Source organism: Trichechus manatus, unplaced genomic scaffold, assembly GCF_000243295.1.
Source record: "Trichechus manatus latirostris isolate Lorelei unplaced genomic scaffold, TriManLat1.0 scaffold00031, whole genome shotgun sequence".
Lineage (NCBI taxonomy): Eukaryota > Metazoa > Chordata > Mammalia > Sirenia > Trichechidae > Trichechus > Trichechus manatus.
This window is the reverse complement of record NW_004443967.1, coordinates 21,207,457-21,227,368: the sequence shown is the minus strand read 5'-3', so window position 1 is coordinate 21,227,368 and position 19,912 is coordinate 21,207,457. Positions and strand designations below refer to the sequence as shown.

The window sequence follows — 19,912 nt, the reverse complement described above, 5'->3', positions numbered from 1 at the left end:
GTAAGGACAGACATATCGATCAATGGAACAGAATGAAGAGTCCGGAGGTAAACCCTTGTATTTCTGGTCAGTTGACTTTTGACAAAGATGCCAAGGCAATTCAATGGGGAAAGGACGGTCTTTTCAATAAATGGTGCTGGGCGAGAAAGATTAATTTAGATCCTTACCTTACACCATACACAAAAATTATCTCAAAATGAGCCATAGACCTAAATGTAAGAGCTAAAATTATAAAACTTCTCAAAGAAAACATAGGAGAAAAGTCTTCATGGAATTGGGCTAGGCTAAGAGTTCTTAGATATGACACCAAGAGCGCAATCCTGTGATGGTGGACAACGGCTTTTCAAGCAGGAACATTAGGCTCGAGCTTTCCCCTGTCAGTTAAGAGCAAAATGGAGCTGGAGAGCCTCCGCCTTCTCGATCCAGAGAGTTCTGCAGACTCCATGGAACCCTTCTTTGTGAAGTGTGTGACTCAAGCCATCAAAACAGTGAACTCTCCTTGGGTTTAAATCTAACCTGGGACTCTAAGAAGGGGGAAGTTTTTCATAAACCCTTTTTGGGGGAACTGCTAACTTGTAGATTTCTTGTTTTAGCTTAAACTAGGAATAAAAAAAAAAACAGAGCAGATGTCCTGGAGTCAACCTCAACTCATGGCGGCCCCATGTGTCAGAGTAGAACAGTGCTGCATAGCATTTACCGTCACTGATTTATCAGAAGTAGATTGCCAGGCCTTTCTTCTGATGCACCTCTGGATGGACTTCAACTACCAACCTTTCGATTAGTAGCTGAGCAATTAACCATTTGTGCCACCCAGGGACTCCAGCCCAAACTAGGGATGGGGAGTAGAAGAGGGGTTGGCAGATGGGGGCAGAGGGCTAGTGTTTCTCTTGCCCTGTGGGCACCTGACTCTGTTACCTCTTCTGAACTGCATCCTTCTGCTTTTAATAGTCTTGCGTCTCTAGAGCCCTTAGAGCCCACAGTGGTGGTGTGCGGTGCGTTGTGCTGAGAACACAGGCCGGCGGGAGGCCAGAAGACACCTGCACCTGGCCCGACCACCCACCGTGCCCGGCGCCACGTACCAGCCTGCGGATGTCACGCTCACACTCCTTCTTGATCCTGGTGATTTCCTCCTGGTGCAGGTGGTACACACTCCGGATCTCGGCCGCCTTGATCTTGTCTGCCTGGATGACGATGGTCAGCGCCTCCTCCACCTGCTTCTTGGCACCCTTGAGCTCAGAGATCTCCTGCTGCATTTTTATCTTCTCCACCTCGAACCCCTTCTTGGCCTCCTCCTTGGCTTCAGAGAGGAGCACCGTTTTGACCTTGTCGGGAGCACCGTCGCGCAGGGTGTTGAGCAAGGCCTGCAGCCGCTGGTTCTCATTGTCCTTGATCTTGATGACCCGCAGCAGCTCGGCCTCGTGCTGCCGCAACAGCGCCTCCCGCACGGCCTGCAGCTCCTTCATCTTCTCCTCGTGCAGCTTCATCTTCAGCTCTGTGAGCAGGACGGCGTTCTTGTGCTGCTCATGCTCCCGCACCTGCCGGATCTCCTGGTTCTTCTCCCGCTCCACCCGGCTGACCTGCAACAGAGAAAGACGCTCAGTGTCTGGGGGCCAGCCCACCTCGCTGGGCAAAACCGAATTCACGTGCTGGACAGATGTTTTCGTTGTGGTGCAAATCAGGGAGCTATCTTCTATTAAAGAATTTCCCTCAAAATGTCCATTAGAGATCGCAGTCAAACCTCACTGGTGCAGGACAAGAGCGTGCACCCTTGGGAGGTCCACGGAGAACATGTGACGTGGAAGCCCTGTCAACCTGGGGAGTAACATCGTGAACACACAGGTCCACAGAAATCTGTTCTGTAGGAGGAGGTCACGCAGAAAAGGGCAAAACCGTTACCTCTCAGGTGAATCTGCTGAGGAGGAGAGCGGAAAGACTCCCCTCCGACATGCCCTGCAGGGAGCAGGCTGCAGCTGCTGTGCTCTCTAGCTGGGGGTCCTCCAGCAGCCCTGCCCACCCCCTTCACACCCAAACACTGCGGGTGCTGTGCTTACATCCTGTGACATTCTTGGCAAAAACAGGGAAACAAATCTAAGCAGCTAAGCTGTCCCTCGATGATGTCTAGTATCTAGATATTTGGAAATGCTGAGAATTTTGGACTGAATGTTTGTTTCCTTCCAGATGCTTAAAACAACACTGAAGCATGAAGGGAAGGGCGCTGTGGCCAGTGTGTCAGGAGGTGCTGACACCTGGGGTTCATGCTCCTCACTGTCTTCCCTCCATCACCTCCCATTCTGGGCTCCTGGTCCCACCACCCCACTGGCCGGAGGCACTCACACAGATGAAGAAAATGGCTAACTACCTAAACGTGTGTGAGGACAGCTTTCTGACCAGATCTCCAAAGGCAGAATTCATACAAGACGAGACTGATCAGTTTGATTTCTTTAAAAAGTTTAAAATTTATAAGAGAAATAAAAAATACCCAGTGTAGACTCCTGTACACTCATCTGTGTGCTGCCTACCTGATGGGCTGCTCCCTGCCACCTTCTCTGCACCCCCTTCTTCCCAGCCTCTCAACACTGGGCACACCCACGGCCCATGACCAGCCTCCTCTCACCTCTACTTGGTCACTCCATGGAGCACGCAGACGTGCTCAGGAGCACTGAGTGAGTGCAGCAGGACTCATGTGTCAGCACCAAGATGACGCCCTGACCTGGTGCTAGGTGTGAGTGGGCCCGTCCCGCAGGCCCCATTGGCCAGGAAAGGAATTCTACCTTTGGGGTCCAAGGGCCTTTAAAAAGGAGTTCTTGGAGCACTGACAAACATTCCTCTGTGTTTTTCAGCCCAACTGGTGTAGCCACGAGGACAAGCAACAAGCAAAGTGGCAGGTGGAAAGCTGGTGGAAGTTGTTCATTTGTGCATTTTCAAAGTTGCCCTTTTACCTCTCCAATAGCCAGAGGATGCTTGAGGAAATGACTGCATGGCTCCCAGTTATCGGGCCCACGTGTGTAACTCTGGAGAGGTACAGGGACAAACAGCAGAACCCACTGAATGGAATCAGCCAGTGATTACATGACACAAAAGCCAATTAGGATTCTTCAGGAAAACTAAAATGCACTAAAACAGATGAAAAATATAATGGACTATTTCAAAAGGAACTAAAAAACATTAAGAAAATTACATAAGACATAAATAAAAACATAAATCAGAATTAGAAGAATTTATAAATAATGGCCAGGATGTAAGAAAAAATTAGAAATAAAAGAAGAAATATTTTAGGAATTAATACTTAAATAAAAGGAACACAAGAGCATATAAGCACAACAAATAATGCCTTGAGAGAAATAGAAGGTAAAAAGGGGGGTAATTTAAAAATAAAAATCAGAAAATAGATAAAAATAACGTGAGAAAAATGATAAATACTGATGATGGGCAAAGATGATCCAACATAGGAATAAAAGGAGTCCCTGAAGAAGAAAACTGAAGCCAGGAAACAACAATCTCTAAAAATTATACACCCACTCCTCACTTACCGACATGGTTAGGTTCCAAAGACCAGGTTGTCATGCAAAAATCAGTGTTATACAAAAATGGAAGATGACCACATCCAATCACAAAAATGGAGGATGACTACATCATTACATAACTGCCAAATTACATCATTACCTAAGTGCGAAACCACTGAGAATCATAGCCCAGCCAAGTTGACAGACAACCTTAGCTATAACAGTCAGCGTTACCCTCTTTTGCACCTCAGTATTTGTTACTGCCAGAAGTACATTAATGTGCAAAATAGTCAGATAGTAGATCTTTTACTATTATCGTAAATGCAAAATGTCAGATCACGAGACAGTCGATAGGTGAGGAATAGGTGTAATTCAAGAAAAATTTCCAAAAGCAGAAAAAAAAAAGAAAATACTTATTGAAAGAACACACTATGTACCTGAGAATATGACCTAGAACAACCAACATCAAAACATATTACAGTAACTTTAAAGAAAAAAGAATATTTGGGGATCGAAGAAAAAATGACTGCATAACTAAAAATGGAAAGAAAAGTAAATTATCACCAGGCATTCTGACAGCAATAGTTTATATCAGAGGAAAGTGAGTAACACGTTTAAGATACTCAAGGAAAGAAAATGTGAGGCAAGGATTTTATATCTAGTAAAATCAATATTCAGATGTGAAGGGCATGGATACACTGTTATCAACATGTAAGAATTCAGGTAATGTTGCTCCCATGAGCTTTTCATAAAGGATCTACTGGAGAATGAGCTTCAGACAACCAAAATGACTGCAGAGACATCAACATAAGGACCACTAACATGGTGAGCATTAAATACCGTTACTTGTAGAATTACATTTGAATGCTCATGAGGGAGATGGAGTCACCTATGACCTCCGTTTAGGAGTGACTGGTATGCGTTGTCTGCACACATTTGATGGGAAAATTAAGAAATACCTTGGAATTCCTTGGGAAAAACATTAAATGAAGGTAGAAAGGGAGAAAGTAAAATGTGTCATGGCTATATGAGCTGGCAATGCACACATAGTGCCACCATAACAGTTGAGGGGAGAATAGGGAGAATATATGAAAAGAAGTGTTCTCAGTAATCATAATTAGTGGTGATAGTATTTTTTTTTTAAGATTTTTTAAAATTGTACTTTAGGTAAATGTTTATGCAACAAATAGTTTCTCATTACACAGTCAGCACACATATTGTTTTATGACATTGGTTAACAACCCCACAACATGTCAACACTCTCCCTTCTCGACCTTGGAGGACCTTTTTTCTTTTTTGGTGAAAATATACATAGCCAGAGATACACCAGTTCAAAAATTTCTACATGCACAGTTCAGTGACATTGATTACATTCTTCCAGTTGTGCTGCTGTTCTCACTGTCCTTTTCCAGATAGTGGTGATAGTATTAATACTGAAACTATTGTATTCTGCAACTATTATATGTTTAATGTGGATAATTATGGGATATTATAATTCTATCATCTCCTGTTTCTTTAAGAACAAGGATTTTTGGTGTGAAAGAATGAAGTACAGATGTAACAAAGGAGAGGTTAAATAAAAACCCTGTAGTCCTCAATTTGAATTGGAAATTATAAATGTCAGTATGAACTTAAAGGTATTTTATCTTCATACATATGTACACACACGCATATATTATGTGTGCTGTTGTTAGGTGCCACTGAGTCAGTTCCAACTTGTAGCGACCCAAAGTACAGCAGAATGAAACACTGTCTGGTCCTGTGCCATCCTCACAATCGTTGCTGTATTTGAGCCCATTGCTGCAGCCACTATGTAAATCCATCTCATTGAGGGTCTTCCTCTTTTTTGCTGACTCTCTACTTTACCAGGCATGATGTTCTTTTCCAGGAACTGATCCCTCCTGATAACATGTCCAAAGTACATGACACAAAGTTTCACATCCCTTGCTTCAAAGGAGCATTCTGACTGTACGTCTTCCAAGACAGATTTGTTTGTTCTTCTGGAAGTCCATAGTATATTCAATATTCTTTACCAACACCACAACTCTTTGGTCTTCCTTATTCATTGTTCAGCTTTCGAATGCATATGAGGAGACTGAAAATACCATGGTTTGGGTCAGGTGCACCTTAGTCCTCAAAGTGACATCTTTGCTTTTTAACACTTTAAAGAGGTATTTTGCAGCAGATTTCTTGACTGCAGCTTCCATGGGTGCTGATTGTGGATCCAAGTAAAATGAAGTCTTTGACAACTTCAAACTTCTTTCCGTTTATCATGATGTTGCTTATTGGTCTCATTGTGAGGATTTTTGTTTTCTTTATGTTGAGGTGTAATCCATACTGAAGGCTGTAGTTTTTGATCTTCACCAGTAAGTGCTCTAAGTCCTCTTCACTTTCAGCAAGCAAGGTTATGTCATCTGCATATCGCAGGTTGTTAATGAGTCTTCCTCCAATCCTGGTGTTGCATTCTTCCTCATATAGTCCAGCTTCTCGGATTATTTGCTCAGCATACAGACTGAATAAGTATGATGAAAGGATACAACCCCGACACCCACCTTTCCTGATTTTAAACCACACAGTATCCCCTTGTTCTATTCGAACAACTGCCTCCTGAGTCTATGTACAAGTTGTGCATGAGCACAATTAAGTGTTCTGGAATTCCCATTTTTCACAATGTTATCCATAATTTGTTATGATCCAAACAGTCAAATGCCTTTGTGTAGTCAATAAAACTCAGGTAAACATCTTTCTGGTAGTCTCTGCTTTCAGCCAAGATTCACCTGATGTCAGCAATGATATTCCTCCTTCCACGTCCTCTTCTGAATCTGGTTTGAATTTCTAGCAGTTCCCTGTCTATGTACTGCTGCAATCACTTTTTAATTATCTTCAGCAACATTTTTACTTGGCTGTGATATTAATGATATTATTCGATAATATACACATTCTGTTGGATCACCTTTCTTTGGAATGGGTGGCACAAATATGAATCTCTTCCAGTCGGTTGGCCAGGTAGCTGTCTTTCAAATTTCTTGGGATAGACATGTGGGCACTTCCAATGTTGCATCTGTTTGTTGAAACATCTCAGTTGGTATTCTGTCAATTCCTGAAGCCTTGTTTTTTGCCAATCCTTTCAGTGCAGCTTGGACCTCTTCCTTCAGTACCATCGGTTCCTGATCGTATGCTGCCTCTTGTAATGGTTGAACATCGACCAATTCTTTTTGGTACAGTAACTGTATGTGTTCCTTCCATCTTCTTTTGATGCTTCTTCTGTTGATATTTTCCCCATAGAATCCTTCAGTATTGCAACTTGAGGCTTGATTTTTCCTTCAGTTCTTTCAGCTTGAGAAATGCCGAGCATATTCTTTCCTTCTGGTTTTCTAACTCCAGGTCTTTGCACATTTCATTATAATACTTTACTTTGTCTTCTGGAGTTGCTCTTTGAAATCTTCTGTTCATCTCTTTTATGCTGTCATTTCTTCCATTTGCTTTAGTTACTCTATGTTCAAGAGGAAGTTTCACAGTATTCTGACATCCATTTAGTCTTTTCTTTCTCTCCTGTCTTTTTAGTGACCTTTTGCTTTCTTCATGTATGATGTCCTTGGATGTCATACCACAACTTGTCTGGTCTTCAGTCATTAGTGTTCAATGTGCCAAATCTATTCTTGATATGGTCTCTAAATTCAGGTGGGATATAGGCTCTCATGAACTTGTTCTAATTTTCTTCAGCTCCAACTTCAGCTTGCATATAAGCAATTGATGTTCTCTTCCACAGCTGGCCCCTGGCCTTGTTCTGACTGATGATATTGAGCTTCTCCATTGCCTCTTTCCACAGATGTAGTCGATTTGATTCCTGTGTATTCCATTCAGCGAAGTCCGTTTATGTTGGTTGAAAAAGTAGTTACAATGAATAAGTTGTTGGTCTTGCAAAATTCTATCATACCATCTCCCATGTCGTTTCTATCACCAAAGCCATATTTTCCAACTACTGATCCTTCTTTTTTGTTTCCAACTCTCAAATTCCAATCACCAGTAATTATCAATGCATCTTGATTGCATGTTTAATCAGTTTCAGAAGTTGGTAAAAAGCTTCAATTTCTTCATCTTCGGCATTGATTAGTGTGTAAATTTGAATAATAGTCGTATTAACTTGTCTTTCTTGTAGGTGTATGGATATTATCCTATCACTGACAGCATTATACTTCAGGATAGATCTCAAATGCGACGTCATTCCTCTTCAATTTGTCATTCCCAGCATAGCAGACCATATGATTGTCTGATTCCAAATGGCCATTACCAGTCCATTTCAGCTCACTAATGCCTAGGATATCAATGTTTATGTGTTCCATTTCATTTTTGATGACTTCCAATTTTCCTAGATTCATACTTCATACAGTCCATGTTTCGATTACTAATGGATGTCTGCAGCTGTTTCTTCGCATTTTGAGTCTTGCCACATCAGCAAATGAAGGTCCTGAAAGCTTGACTCCATCCATGTCATTAAGGTCGACTCTACTTTGAGGAGGTAGCTCTTCCCAGTCATCTTCTGAGTGCCTTCCAACCTGAGGGGGTCATCTTCCAGCACTGTATCAGACAATGTTCTGTTGCTAATCATAAGGTTTTCACCAGTCAATTTTTTTAGAAGTAGATTGCCAGGTCTTTCTTCCTAGTCTGTCTTAGGCTGGAAGTTCTGCTGTAACCTATCTACCATGAGTGATCCTGCTGGTATTTGAAATACCAGTGGCATAGTTTCCAGCATCACAGGAACATGCAAGCCACCACAGCACGAAAACTGACAGACGAGTGTTGGATATTATGTGTATGTGTATATTGCCCTCCTGTTATAGTCCATCAAATATACGTGCCTGTGTATATGTACGCGTACATGTGGTTTGTGTGTGTATGTTCCTAGCTGTGTCCACTAAAGGGGCCCTAAGACAATGATCCGCCCAGTAGCAGTGCATAGGCCTGGTGCCTGATGGTGATCTTGAAATAACATCGACCATTCACATAAATCAGAGTAAGCGGAGAAGAATCTGAGGGCAGGAAATGAGCAGGCTGAGCCTGGAGTATCGTGATACAACAGACAGCAAGGAGGACTGCTAGGTCATGTCAAAGGATTCAGGGACCACCTTGAAGAGGCTCCCACTGGCCAAAAACGGGACACTTTGAGCTTCAGTAAGGATAAGATTTGCAATGAATTGAACCCCAGCAAGTGTATTTAAAGCCAAATATTCCTAATGAAACAACTACCCGGTCGCCTTCTCAGGTTGAACTTTGAAAACTGGGTAAATAAAATTAAAGGATGGAGCATTCACCTTGCCTTTCCACTGGGCACCCGAACTGCAGCTAAAGGGGGAGCATCTACCCCTGAAGGAGGAGACCCACCAGCTGCACCCTGTCTTTAACAGCAGGTGAAAGTTGGAGATGCTGCGGAAGGTGGAACCGCCTCCAAACACCAGTGACACACGGCAGCTGTGCCTCCTCTGGCTGCGGGCCCAAGGGGACCCCCGTGATGTAAGAAGTTGAGGACATTTTGCTGCATCAGCCAAGGACCTCAGATTTAATGAGGCCCCAGGAGGCTGTGTCCATGGAGACAACTGTGGGGCCGCAGGGAGACATCTCTCAAATGCTTTCTTCGTGGAACGATTTTCTCAAGTTACAATAAAGCTGCCTTGTGTTCCTTTATAAAGGTCTGAGGCATACGGAGCTGTGTGGGTGCAACGCCTTACACGGCTTTGGCTGCTTCACCATTTTCACTGCTGGTTCAGGGGGCAGCAGGCATCGATCCCCCTACACAGTAGGTGTGCTGGTTTGTCCTCTCTCTCGTCTGACCCACCAGAGCCTGCTGGCTGGGATGAATGGTCGGTAGAACACCCTCTGTGGGAGCTTGTTAGGAGGCAGGCAGGGCTCCCAGGAGGGGCTGGAGAAAGACTTTCCAATGGGAGGAAAATGGTGCTGTCTCCAGTCCCCCACCCCCCACCCAACGCAAAATAAAAACAAGAATCAGTCCTCAAGTGGGGATGGCCAGGAAAGCTCTGATCTCCCGCGCTGACTATTTCGACACTTTCTGGAAATATCAAATTCCTTTTCCAGATATTTTTCGCATAAGTGGGTCAGGAGTCCTGGCGACTGCTTTCAGACACTGTACGGCTTCTCGCTGTAAGTCATGCAAAGCAAGAAAGACTCGAACGTCACTGTCTTTCACACCAGCAGGTGGGTGCGCACTGCTCTAGAAACACGTGGCGTTTTGTCTCTCATTACGAGAAGCAGGAAAGCTGAACCCGCAGAAGGGAAAGACAGAGAGAGGATTCCGAGGGCAGCGGGCGGGAGGCTGTGGAGGCCGCTGCGTGTGGGGCTGGGGGCAGGAGTGCAGAGACGGCTGTTTTTGCCCACGGAGAGGCATGGCAGTGGATAACAAGGAGGGTTACCTCCAATCCCCAAATCCCCATCACTCCCAACACGCCTATGGGAAATGTTCTTCCAGTCTTTTGGGCATAGAAGCATTAAGTTTCCTCAGGGGAAAGGCTGGAGATTTCTTTTTAATGCGAGACACTCATATAAATAAATCTCTGTGGAAACACGGCCACTAGGGATTTTGTAAACAAAGATAGCGAGGAAAAGAGCACGGCTGAACAAAAGGCTGAGCCCCCGCAAAAGGTGCCTTCTCTTCAAGGTTATTACGTAAAGTACGACCAGCCCTGAAGGAACAAAATCCAGACGGAATGGCTGGAATCAATCATAATGGGGTAACCTGCATAGACTGAGGAGCCTGAGGCTCACGTACAGTGAACATGTCCCCACAAGATGCTTTGTGAAGTTGAGGGGCAAAGGGGGACCCGTGCACACCATGGTGTTGTTTTTGCCTCCCCTCTGGGAAGGGACGCTGGGGGCCAGGGGAGGGAGGAAAGGGGGCTTTTTGGCACTGTGCCTTTTCTTTTATGCCGTTTGGGTTTTGTTCCTGGAGGGCTTACTGCCTCTTCAGAAAGTAAATAAATACGTCCCTTTACAATAACAAGAGGGCCCGAGCTGCCCCGCTCCAACGCCAGCCCCAAGGGTCCTGCCTGGTGCCAGAAGGCAGGCGGGCTCCGAGCCGGGGCAGACGCGGGCGGGCTCCTAGGTGAGCGAGGGCCGGCTCACGCCCTGGGGACGCTGTGGGAGGACGTGTGTGGGTCAAGCGGCGCGTGAAATCCTGACGCAGTGTTGCTGCCGCTGCTATAAGTAGGGGGACAGACTCCGCAGACGAGAACAGCCCTCTGCGCAGCTCTGTCCGTGAGGTGGCGCTTCACCGCACGACCAAGGTCGCTGCTCACGTTTCCCCGTGAAGGAGAGGCGTTCACGACCACCAGCTCCTCACGGATCACCTCTTCCTTCCCCTCATCTGCAGAATGGGGAGGAGGAACAGGGCCGTCTGGGGCTCCTGTGTGCAAGGTCAGGGGACGATGCCGGGTGCCCCACGTGTCTGGGGGTCCCCTGAGGGGGCGGGAAGACCTCTGGTCAGCTTCCCGAGCCAGAGGCCCCCCACCCCACCTGACACACCACGAAGCTTCTGGTGAAGAATAAATCATCCTCACAGGGCAAGACTCAGCCGGTCGGGTGGGCATTTGGGGAGGACCCGAGAGCCCCTTCCTCCGAGGCCGAAGCTTCCAGGAGCGTGCCGACACCGAACCTTAGTGCCCTGCTCGGCCAAAACCCTCCCTCTGCAGGTGGGAGACCAAACTCTGAGAGGTGGGGGCTGCCTGGGCAGACCTGGAACCCAGCTCCCGGTCCTGGTATAGGCCCCTGCGGCCGCGGTGCACACTCACCTGGGGTTTGGGGGGTGATGACAACTCTGCTCGCGGGCATGGAGCTCCCACGGCCCGGGCGTCTGCTCCCGCCCCAGCTGTCCACCCCGAGCCACCTGGAAAACGTTCCTGACCCTCCGCCCCCTGGGAGACGCCAGGCCCTGGAAGGCACTACCCCGAGGCAGGGATGCCGCAGAGGGGGGCCCACCTTGCTCTTCTCCTGCTGCAGCTCGATCTGGATGTCAGTGAGCTTGGCCCGCAGCTCCTCGTTGGCGGCCTGCAGGGCTGCGAGCGCCTCCGCCTTGTCTCCCCGCGTCCGGCCACTGGCCCCTTTCTTGGACATTGTGAGGCTGCGCGGCTGAAGGGGACGCCTGGGGAGTGTGCTCCGTCTGGCGGGTGTCCGCACCAGGCTCTGGGCAGGTGGCCTGGGCCAGCTCCGCTATATCTTCTCACTCACCTGGAGGGAAAGCACATCTGGTGAGCGGATAGAGAACAGCAGGGCCGGGCGTCCGACACTGGGGGTTGTGTGCCAGGTGCGAGCTCAGGGCACCCAACACTGGGGGGCGTGTGCCAGGCAGGGCTCAGGGCGCCCGACACTGGGGGTTGTGTGCCAGGCGGGGCCCAGGGCACCCAACACAGGGGGGCGTGTGCCAGGTGCGAGTTCAGGGCACCCAACACTGGGGGTTGTGTGCCATGCGGGGCTCAGGGCGCCCGACACTGGGGGGCGTGTGCCAGGTGCGAGCTCAGGGCACCCAACACTGGGGTGCGTGTGCCAGGTGGGAGCTCAGGACTCCCAACACTGGGGAACGTGTGGCAGGCAGAGTCGCGACAGACCTCTCACTGCCTGTCCCAGCACTGTGCTCTGCGACCCAGTAGCGCAGGCTGGGGACCAGCCCCAGACCACGGTGGCTGCCCACCTGTCTACAGGGGACGCTTTGCACAGAGGGTGTCCCTGTGCCAGGACAGTCTAGCGCTCACCTGATGGCAAGGGCATGTGTGAAACTGAGCTTCCCAGACAGCCGCATGGAGGCCATGGCCCCTGGGGTCCCACAGACTCTTAGACCTGCCCAGGTCCCCAGGGTCCCCACAGACCCTCCGACTGGCCAGTGAAGAGCGACATGCCCCAGGCCCACAGTGGCCAATGTGCAGCACCCAGCGCCACGCTGAGGAGGCCTCATGACCCCTGAGCCACCTCCCGTTCACCATGGGCCCCGTGCCCCCTCCCCTTGTATGGAGATGGGGGGACGAGTGTGGATCTCCCCGAGACACTGGGAGCACCCAGGATTGTTCTCGCCCAGCCGAGCTGGGTTTCCGGCAGGTTCTTCCTTCCCACAAGGGCCATGCAGGTTCTCGGGAAGTGTTTGTAGAGATTGTGGCAGGAGGAGAAAGAAGGGGACCTGTCTATGTCACCCCGAGTCCTAGTCACAGCAAATGCTACAGGGAGCAGCTGACGTGCTCTGAGCCTTGGGATAATTAGAGCTTTGGAAGAGGCGGCGCCACATCTGCAGTCCAGCCTGGAGGGATTTGGGAAACTCGGGTGACACAGATAGCCGGAGGGGTTTGTGCTCCCAGGAGGGTGGCTGTCCTGCCCCATTTCACGTGCTTCCCTAGTCCTGTGGCTTCGCCCGGCACCCGGCCACCCCGTGAGTTACCAGGTGCCAGTGATAGCAAGGAGTCCTTGGGTCATACAAAGGGTTAAGTGCTAGGCTACTGGTCGAAAGGTTGGCAGTTAAAACCCACCCAGAGGTGCCTCGGAAGACAGGCCTGGTCATCTGCTTCTGAAAGGTCACAGCCTGGAAAACCCTCTGGGGCAGTTTTACTCTGCACACACGGGGTCGCCATGAGTCGGCGTTTACCTGACAGCAGCTAACGACGGTAACAGGCCCTTCTCAGGACGTGGTGTATTTAAGGCTGTGTCTCCCCCACCCCAGGCTCTCTCCTCTTTTCTGTTGCAGAACCTCCTCTCAAGACCCAAGGGCTTCTTCAGTCCCCCGTGTCCACTCAGCTCGAGGGACACGTCAGGAGCGGCCTGTGCTGGGGGACGGGGAGCCCGCGGGGTGAGGGAATGGAGAGAAGGACTGCTCATTCGGTCGACCCCGCGGAGGCCCTCAGCTCGGAGGGTGCAGGGCCAGGCGGGGCCCAGGCGTGGGGTGCAGGGATCGGGTGAGGCCCACGCGTGTGGCCACCACTGAACGTCCTGAAATGGCACTGCTGGTATAACTAGAGCCTGCGTGTCAGCGCTGCGCGTCTCAGAGCTTTGCTGGACTGAATCTGACCGCCCCATGCAGGGGTCGCGAGCCTGTTTGTTCAGGAAAAGCCCGAGTGTTGGGGAAAGGGTATGTTTGCATTCAGTGTCTTTCTGAGTCCCTCGCCTGAACCTGGGCATTTCTCCCCCTGAGGGCCTCGTCCGGCAAGGCAGGCTGCACTTCTCATCCTTGCGTTGGGAGTCATTAAGTTAATAGCCTAGATTGTCCACCCCTAGTTTCAGGGTCTCCGAGGATGTAATAAATACTGCTTGCTGAAGACCCATCTCCACGGTGTTCACAGCTCGGGCCTTGGTTTACGCGGGGGGTTTTAAAGGCAGGAAGCAGCTTTACGATGGGATTCCGTGGTTGGTAAGCCCACCGTGGGCGCAGGCAGCAGCGTCACTGTGAATGGGGCAGCAGCCCCTCTCCTGGGGTCCCTCGTCTACTGAATGTGAAGCCCGTATAAGACGAGGGACCACAGAAGCCAGTGAAAACGGTAACCGCCTGTGCTGCCATTAATTATTTTTATGTGTGGCCTTTCTAGCCATGGGCTTGTAACTCCCACCCAGGTGATTGGGTGGGACTGTGTGATGGGATAATTGTGAAAAGAGAGCCAATTCCAGAGCAGAGAGGAAGAGCCCACCACCACCAAGGAAGGAGAGACCAGCAGGTGAGACCCAGCAGCAGAAACCCGGCAGCAGAAGACAGCCCAGTGGGCTTCCCAGCCCATGGAGAGAGAAAGCTGAGTGCCTTTGGGCAGAGACTGAGGACCAGGAAGAGGTGTGCCTGGGAGCACAGGTGGGGAGAGGCTGTCCTGATGGAAGAACTGTATCCTGGGTGTTCCTGAACCTGAATTGTAACTGTTACTTCCCTAATAAACCCCATAATCATGAGTATGGTCTGTGAGTTCTGTGTGGACATTGCAATGAATTAACCAACCCAGCAAAGAAGTAGAGAGTGCTGTGTGAGGGATGGTTGGTGTCGGAATTAGTAAAGATGGCGGAGAGAGGAGGTATGTCTGTCCTCCACCTCATGGGAGTCAGCCTTGGGCTGTTGATCTTGGTTTTCCCTCTCCCTTGTGGGGTTGGAGGAGGTCAGACACCACTTCCAAGCCATTTTTACACTGTCTGACAGCGGTCACAAGCGGCCCCCTGTAACTCACGAGCACCCTGGGCCAGAAAAGGTCTTGTGTGCCTTCCACCTTTATAAAGCTGAAAGTATTGGACGTTGTTTCCAGGTTCCATACTTTATCTGTGGAAAAGAAAGGCTAACCTCACAGAGGCTTCTGGTCCTTGTCATTTACATAAAAATCCAACGTGGCAGTGGGAGGGGGTGTGGGCAGGCATCCCAGGAGGGGCAGCAGCACCCCTGAGAAACGGGGGACCTACCTGGACCCGTGGAACACGGGATGGTGCCCCTGCAGGCCACAGTGTGACAAAGGCTGTCCTGTGCGGCTCTGCCCCGGGTGGCACCTACAGGGAGGGGGAACAGGGCGTGGGCTGTGGCTGAGCATTAGGGCAGGACACACAGGCCATCACCTCCAGGTGCCTGGGGAAGCCACGGCCCCTCTCCAGAGAGCCTGGTGGCTGAGCTGCCGCAGAGGGGGAGGCCGGAGAGGGAGGGGCTGTGAGGGGCTGTGGCCTCAGAGCTGAGACCTGGCTTTTCTCCGGGGCAGACCAGGTGTGGCCTCCAGGTAACCCCTGCACAGACACACCTTTCCCACTGAAAATTCATTTTCTTAGAAAACACTAATACCACTACTCAGACGGTGGAGTCAACTGGCTCCCCACGCCTGGGTGCAAATTCTGTCCATCAGAGGAGCTGACCAAAGGGAAGCATGCAGATTCAGCTCTGTAGACTAGGGACGATGACTCCCAGCCAGTGTTGCCAGGTTTATAGGTTACAATGCGAATCGATTGAAATCAGTACAAAATCATGTGCATGATCCCAAATCACCTTTCAGAAAGACACACACCTGAGTTTTTCAGAGCCACCTGAGTTATGCAGTAGCATCAAGCATCTTTATCATCCATTGTACCAGCCACCACCGGGTCTGTTGAAGAAGGCAGTGCCATGGCCGGCTCCTGGGGTGGGTGGGGATGGCAGTGTCATCTTATTCAGGAGTCATGTGGCTGCCTGGAGCCTCCTCCTCTCCTCGGAGACCACCGCCACACCACACCAGGCGTGCTGTGTCAGTAAAAGCCCCTCCCCCAGAGCCCAATTCCCAGCACTTGCCTGATGTCGTCCACATTAAAATTAGTTGAACAAGCTCTTCTTTAATTTTTACAGTATTCCCTTTTCTTGTTGAGGTTCTACCAACCCCACAGAATAATGTAACATATACTGCCCCCAATGTAATAATTTTTTTGCCTGAGAGCCTTTAACTGATCAGCTGATCACATCTTTACAACACGAAATGTATATACATGGAAATTTAAATTTTTTTCCTGTGGCCTTCAGTCTCTGAAGTTATAAAAATGTCTTCTAGATTGACTTATCATTACAATTATTAAAGCAACCTGATTGGTTCAAATAGCACAAATAAACTACAAATGCTGATAAATTATTCAATGTGAAAGTACAGCGTTGTTGGAAATGCATCCCCGCGTAGGTGGGTGGGCGGGTGGTCTAAGCGCCCTGATTAGAGGCTTTCTCTCCTCCCTGGGATGGGTGCCTGGAGGTCCTGCATTGGGGGAAGCACCTGGTAGAAGTCGGGGTGGTTCAGAAGGATGTCTGGCTTTTGTGAGCTGGTGGGAGGGGTGGTGAGAGGAAAGGCAAGAACAAACACGGGTGAACCTTGGGAGGGGCTCGGTGGCCCTCCTATAGGGTCTGGTGACCCACGCCCCTTACTCCTGGGAGGCCTGTAGAGCACCCGCAGCGGTTCACAGACTGCAGCTGGAGCCCAGTGGTGCGCTCCATTGCAAAACCTGGGTACCTGGCCTCAGGACAATTTCATATACTGTACACGAAAAGGGTCCAGAATGCAGGAGCCGAGAGCAGAAAATGAAAGCCTGCTGTCTGTTGAGATCCTGCAGACTGAGCATGTCTGCCACCATGGCTGGTGGGGGACAGCCAGCCCAGGCGAGGAGGAGCACCCCCACAGCTGGGCTCTCCCACTGTCCCAGGGCGGACCCCAGAAAGTTGCAGAAAGAGTATCAAGAGTTTCTAAAAACCCAGAAGGACAGATCCCAGCAAAAAGAGTTAAAGACAGTAAGCAAGAAGAGAATGTTCTGGAAAGCCATCAACAGAATCCCCCGTGGCTCCAGGGGTTCATCCAGCCAGGCAGAACTGACCTCCGTGTAGGAAAGAAGGAGCTGGTCTGTAAGTAATGTCCACTCCTGTGGGCCTTGAGGTCAATGAGCACAACTAAAGCCCCCTGAGAACCTCTGTCAGACCCTGGAGCAATACCAGCCAAACCCTCTAAGGGGCCTCTGCCTGGTGCAGCCCCAGAAACTTTGGCCAGGGAAGACACCCTCCGTTTGGCACAGATGGACACTTCAGTTCTCATGGCCCTGGCTTATTCCTTTTACTGCCTAAATACAGAAAGAGCTTAAATGAGCTACTTTCAGTTGTTTTCTATCTTCAAACTCACATACAGCTTCCCTCTCTAAAGCCCCACAGCCACTGAACTGACACACAGTCTCCACATGTCTCTGAATTCTGTCATTGTGTGCTGGGCATGTGCTTGCTGGTTGTGTGATCTGTCGTAGGGTGTCTTCCTCTAAAGAACGTTGCCTTTGTTCTGGCAGACGGATTTCTGAGCTTGCCTGTGGTCCTGCAGGCTTGGCTTTATTTTCCTTTCCCTCCCTCTTTCTCTCCTTCTCCTCCCCGCCTCTTCTTCTCTTTTTACAACCCTTAAAAAATGTAAAAAACCATTCTTAGTCCACAGGCTGTACAAAAACAGGTGGTGGTCCAAATGTGGCCTGCGGGCCGTAGCTTGCCAAGCCCGGCTTCAGAACAGTGCTTGCCCCCACGGCACAGCCTCTCTGGGGTCCCAACCTAGCGCCCAAGGTGTGCAGCCAGGTGTCCGCCCTGGCTGGCAGGGCTGCAGTGCTCCCACCGCTGGACCATCTGCAGCTGTCAGCCCTGCAGCGGGTGGTCTCTCTGGGTCTCGGGGGCCTGCCCCTGCATAGATGGAGCCCAGCCACAGCCAAGGGCCCATTGTGAAACCCCATTCAGACTGCCAGGGCTCCCCCTCCACAGGCCTGTCGCCCTCGTCCAGGCTCCATGAACTCCTGCAGCTCCCAGAGTCTGGACTCCCACCCCTGCCTCCGCAGGTCCTCCTGGGCGGTGCTTCGCTAGGGCTGCAGAAGAGCAGCTGGTCAGCGCCCGCCGGGGCCAGCCACACGCTCAGCAGAGCCACCTCCTCGCCGGGTACCACCCCAGCACTGCTTGCTGGTCAGTGCCGGCAAACAACTCACCACTCACCGCCCCGCTGTCTGCACAGTTTCCAGGTGTTGATGGTGGCAGAACAAGCTCGGTACTAGTTACTCCATCTCAACCGGAGATCTTCTGTTCACGGACAGCCTCTCAGAACCCGTGTTTTGTCAACACCAAAAAACAAAACAAACCCACTGCCATTGAGTCTATTCCAACTCATAGTGACCCTCAGGGGCAGAGAAGAACCGCCTCAAGGGTTTCCAAGGAGCACCTGGTGGATTCGCACTGCCCATCTTTTGGTTAGCAGCCATACCTCTTAACCACTGTGCCACCAGGGTTTCCAGTGTGGAGGAAATGTTGTAAAACCAAAAAACCAAACTCGTTGCCGTCGAGTCGATTCCGACTCACAGTGACCCAACAGGACAGAGTAGAACTGCCCCATAGGGTTTTCAAGGAGCGGCTGGTGGATTCGAAACAGTGGTTGGTAATGAGTACTCTCTGTCCAAGGTAACAAGAAAAGACATCTGTGTCCCTTTAAGAACTCTATCCGCTTATAACACATTGGGTGGTAAGGAGTGGGTGGGTGGGTGGGGGTCCTGACTGAAGTCGGGAAATGAGAAGGAGCTGGGAGTGTGCGGCCAGGGGACGGGCAGTCCCAGCATATCCCGAACAGCCACGTCGTGTGGGTGGGAGGGTGGCGCTGCCTGAGTCTACAGGCGTTTTACTCTGGAAACAGCTCTTTAGCCACTTGCTCAGGGTGGCATCTAGAAACATCTGATGAATGGCAGACTTCCCCAAGGGATGGGAGGGTCTTTACAATACAAAGTTCCCCGCACTCAGTGGGTTGAGGATGCGCTGGGCTTGCACTGTGCACGCTGCTCTCGGCTCTAAGAATTACTGAGTACCAACACTCCAAACACAGAAACAGCCAGAAAGACCTGCTGCCCCCAGCTACGGGCCGTGGCTCAGGAGGTTCTGCCTTCTGATTGCTTCTGGAGGTTGTATATTGAAGTGCAGTTTGCTCTGAAGATCTGGGGACTTCCCACCATTGATCGACCTTTTCAGATGTTACTCAACAGAGTCTGTGTTTGATTTTTGCTTGTCTCGCTTAACCAGTATATATTGTTTAATTATCGACTGAAAATATACTTACAATTACAAAACGCTTTTACTTGTGAAATTTTGTAGGAAATTAACATTGTTATTGTAAGTCTGAAACTTTTAGTTCCCTGCCATTTTATCCACAGAAACTGTATATTTTAAGAGTATTTTTTAAAATAAAAGCTTTCTTAGAAACACAATTGTCCTATTACAGCAGAATGCACTGTATTAATTTAGGGAAGAGGGCCAGTGGTTAGGTGGTAAGCACTCGGTGAACACTCAGGGGACACCCAGGGAAGCTCAGGGTGGTCTGCAGAATAACGCCCCCCCCCCATTGTCTATACCCTGGAACCTGTGAACATCTTGCCTTACATGAGAAAAGGGACTTTGCAGATGTGGCTAAGGTTAAGGATCTGGAGACGGCCCTGAGCTGTCCGGGTGGGCTCCGTCTGATCACACGAGTCCTTGAATGCTGAGAACCTGTCCTCGCTGGGAGCAGAACCCCGTGGCACAAGAAAGACGTGGTCGAAGGTTGTTGGCCTTGAAGGTGGAAGAAAACAGCCCCAACCCAAGGAGTGACACAGCCTCTAGAAGCTCAGAGTGGCCTTCAGCTTTCACACAGCAAGAAAGGAGGCCTTCAGTCCTATGGCCACAGGGACTGACGCCTGCTAATAACTCAAGTGAGAGGGGACACAGCCTCCCCTAAGTGAGCGAGGACACAGCCTCCCCTAAGTGAGCAAGAACACAGCCTCCCCTAAGAGAGTGAGGACGCATCCTCTCCTAAGTGAGTGAGGATGCAGCCTCCCCTAAGTGAGCAAGGATGCAGCCTCCCCTAAGTGAGCACACAGCCTCCCCTAAGTGAGCAAGGATGCAGCCTCCCCTAAGTGAGCACACAGCCTTCCCT

At 50.0% G+C, this 19,912-nt stretch overlaps 1 protein-coding gene across 6 annotated transcripts in view; it reads right to left on the bottom strand.

The window, feature by feature from the left end:
• Positions 1–11,624, bottom strand: part of JAKMIP3 (Janus kinase and microtubule interacting protein 3) — a 48,435-nt gene extending 36,811 nt beyond the window's left edge. For all 6 annotated transcript variants that reach the window (XM_023729903.1, XM_004374939.1, XM_023729905.1 and 3 more), the window contains exons 1-2: positions 11,490–11,624; positions 1,080–1,577 (exon numbers count right to left, since the gene is read on the bottom strand). In XM_023729903.1, coding sequence (XP_023585671.1) covers positions 1,080–1,577; positions 11,490–11,624 — 633 coding nt within the window. The remainder of the gene's footprint in view (positions 1–1,079; positions 1,578–11,489) is intronic.
• Between the last annotated feature and the right edge of the window lie 8,288 nt (positions 11,625–19,912).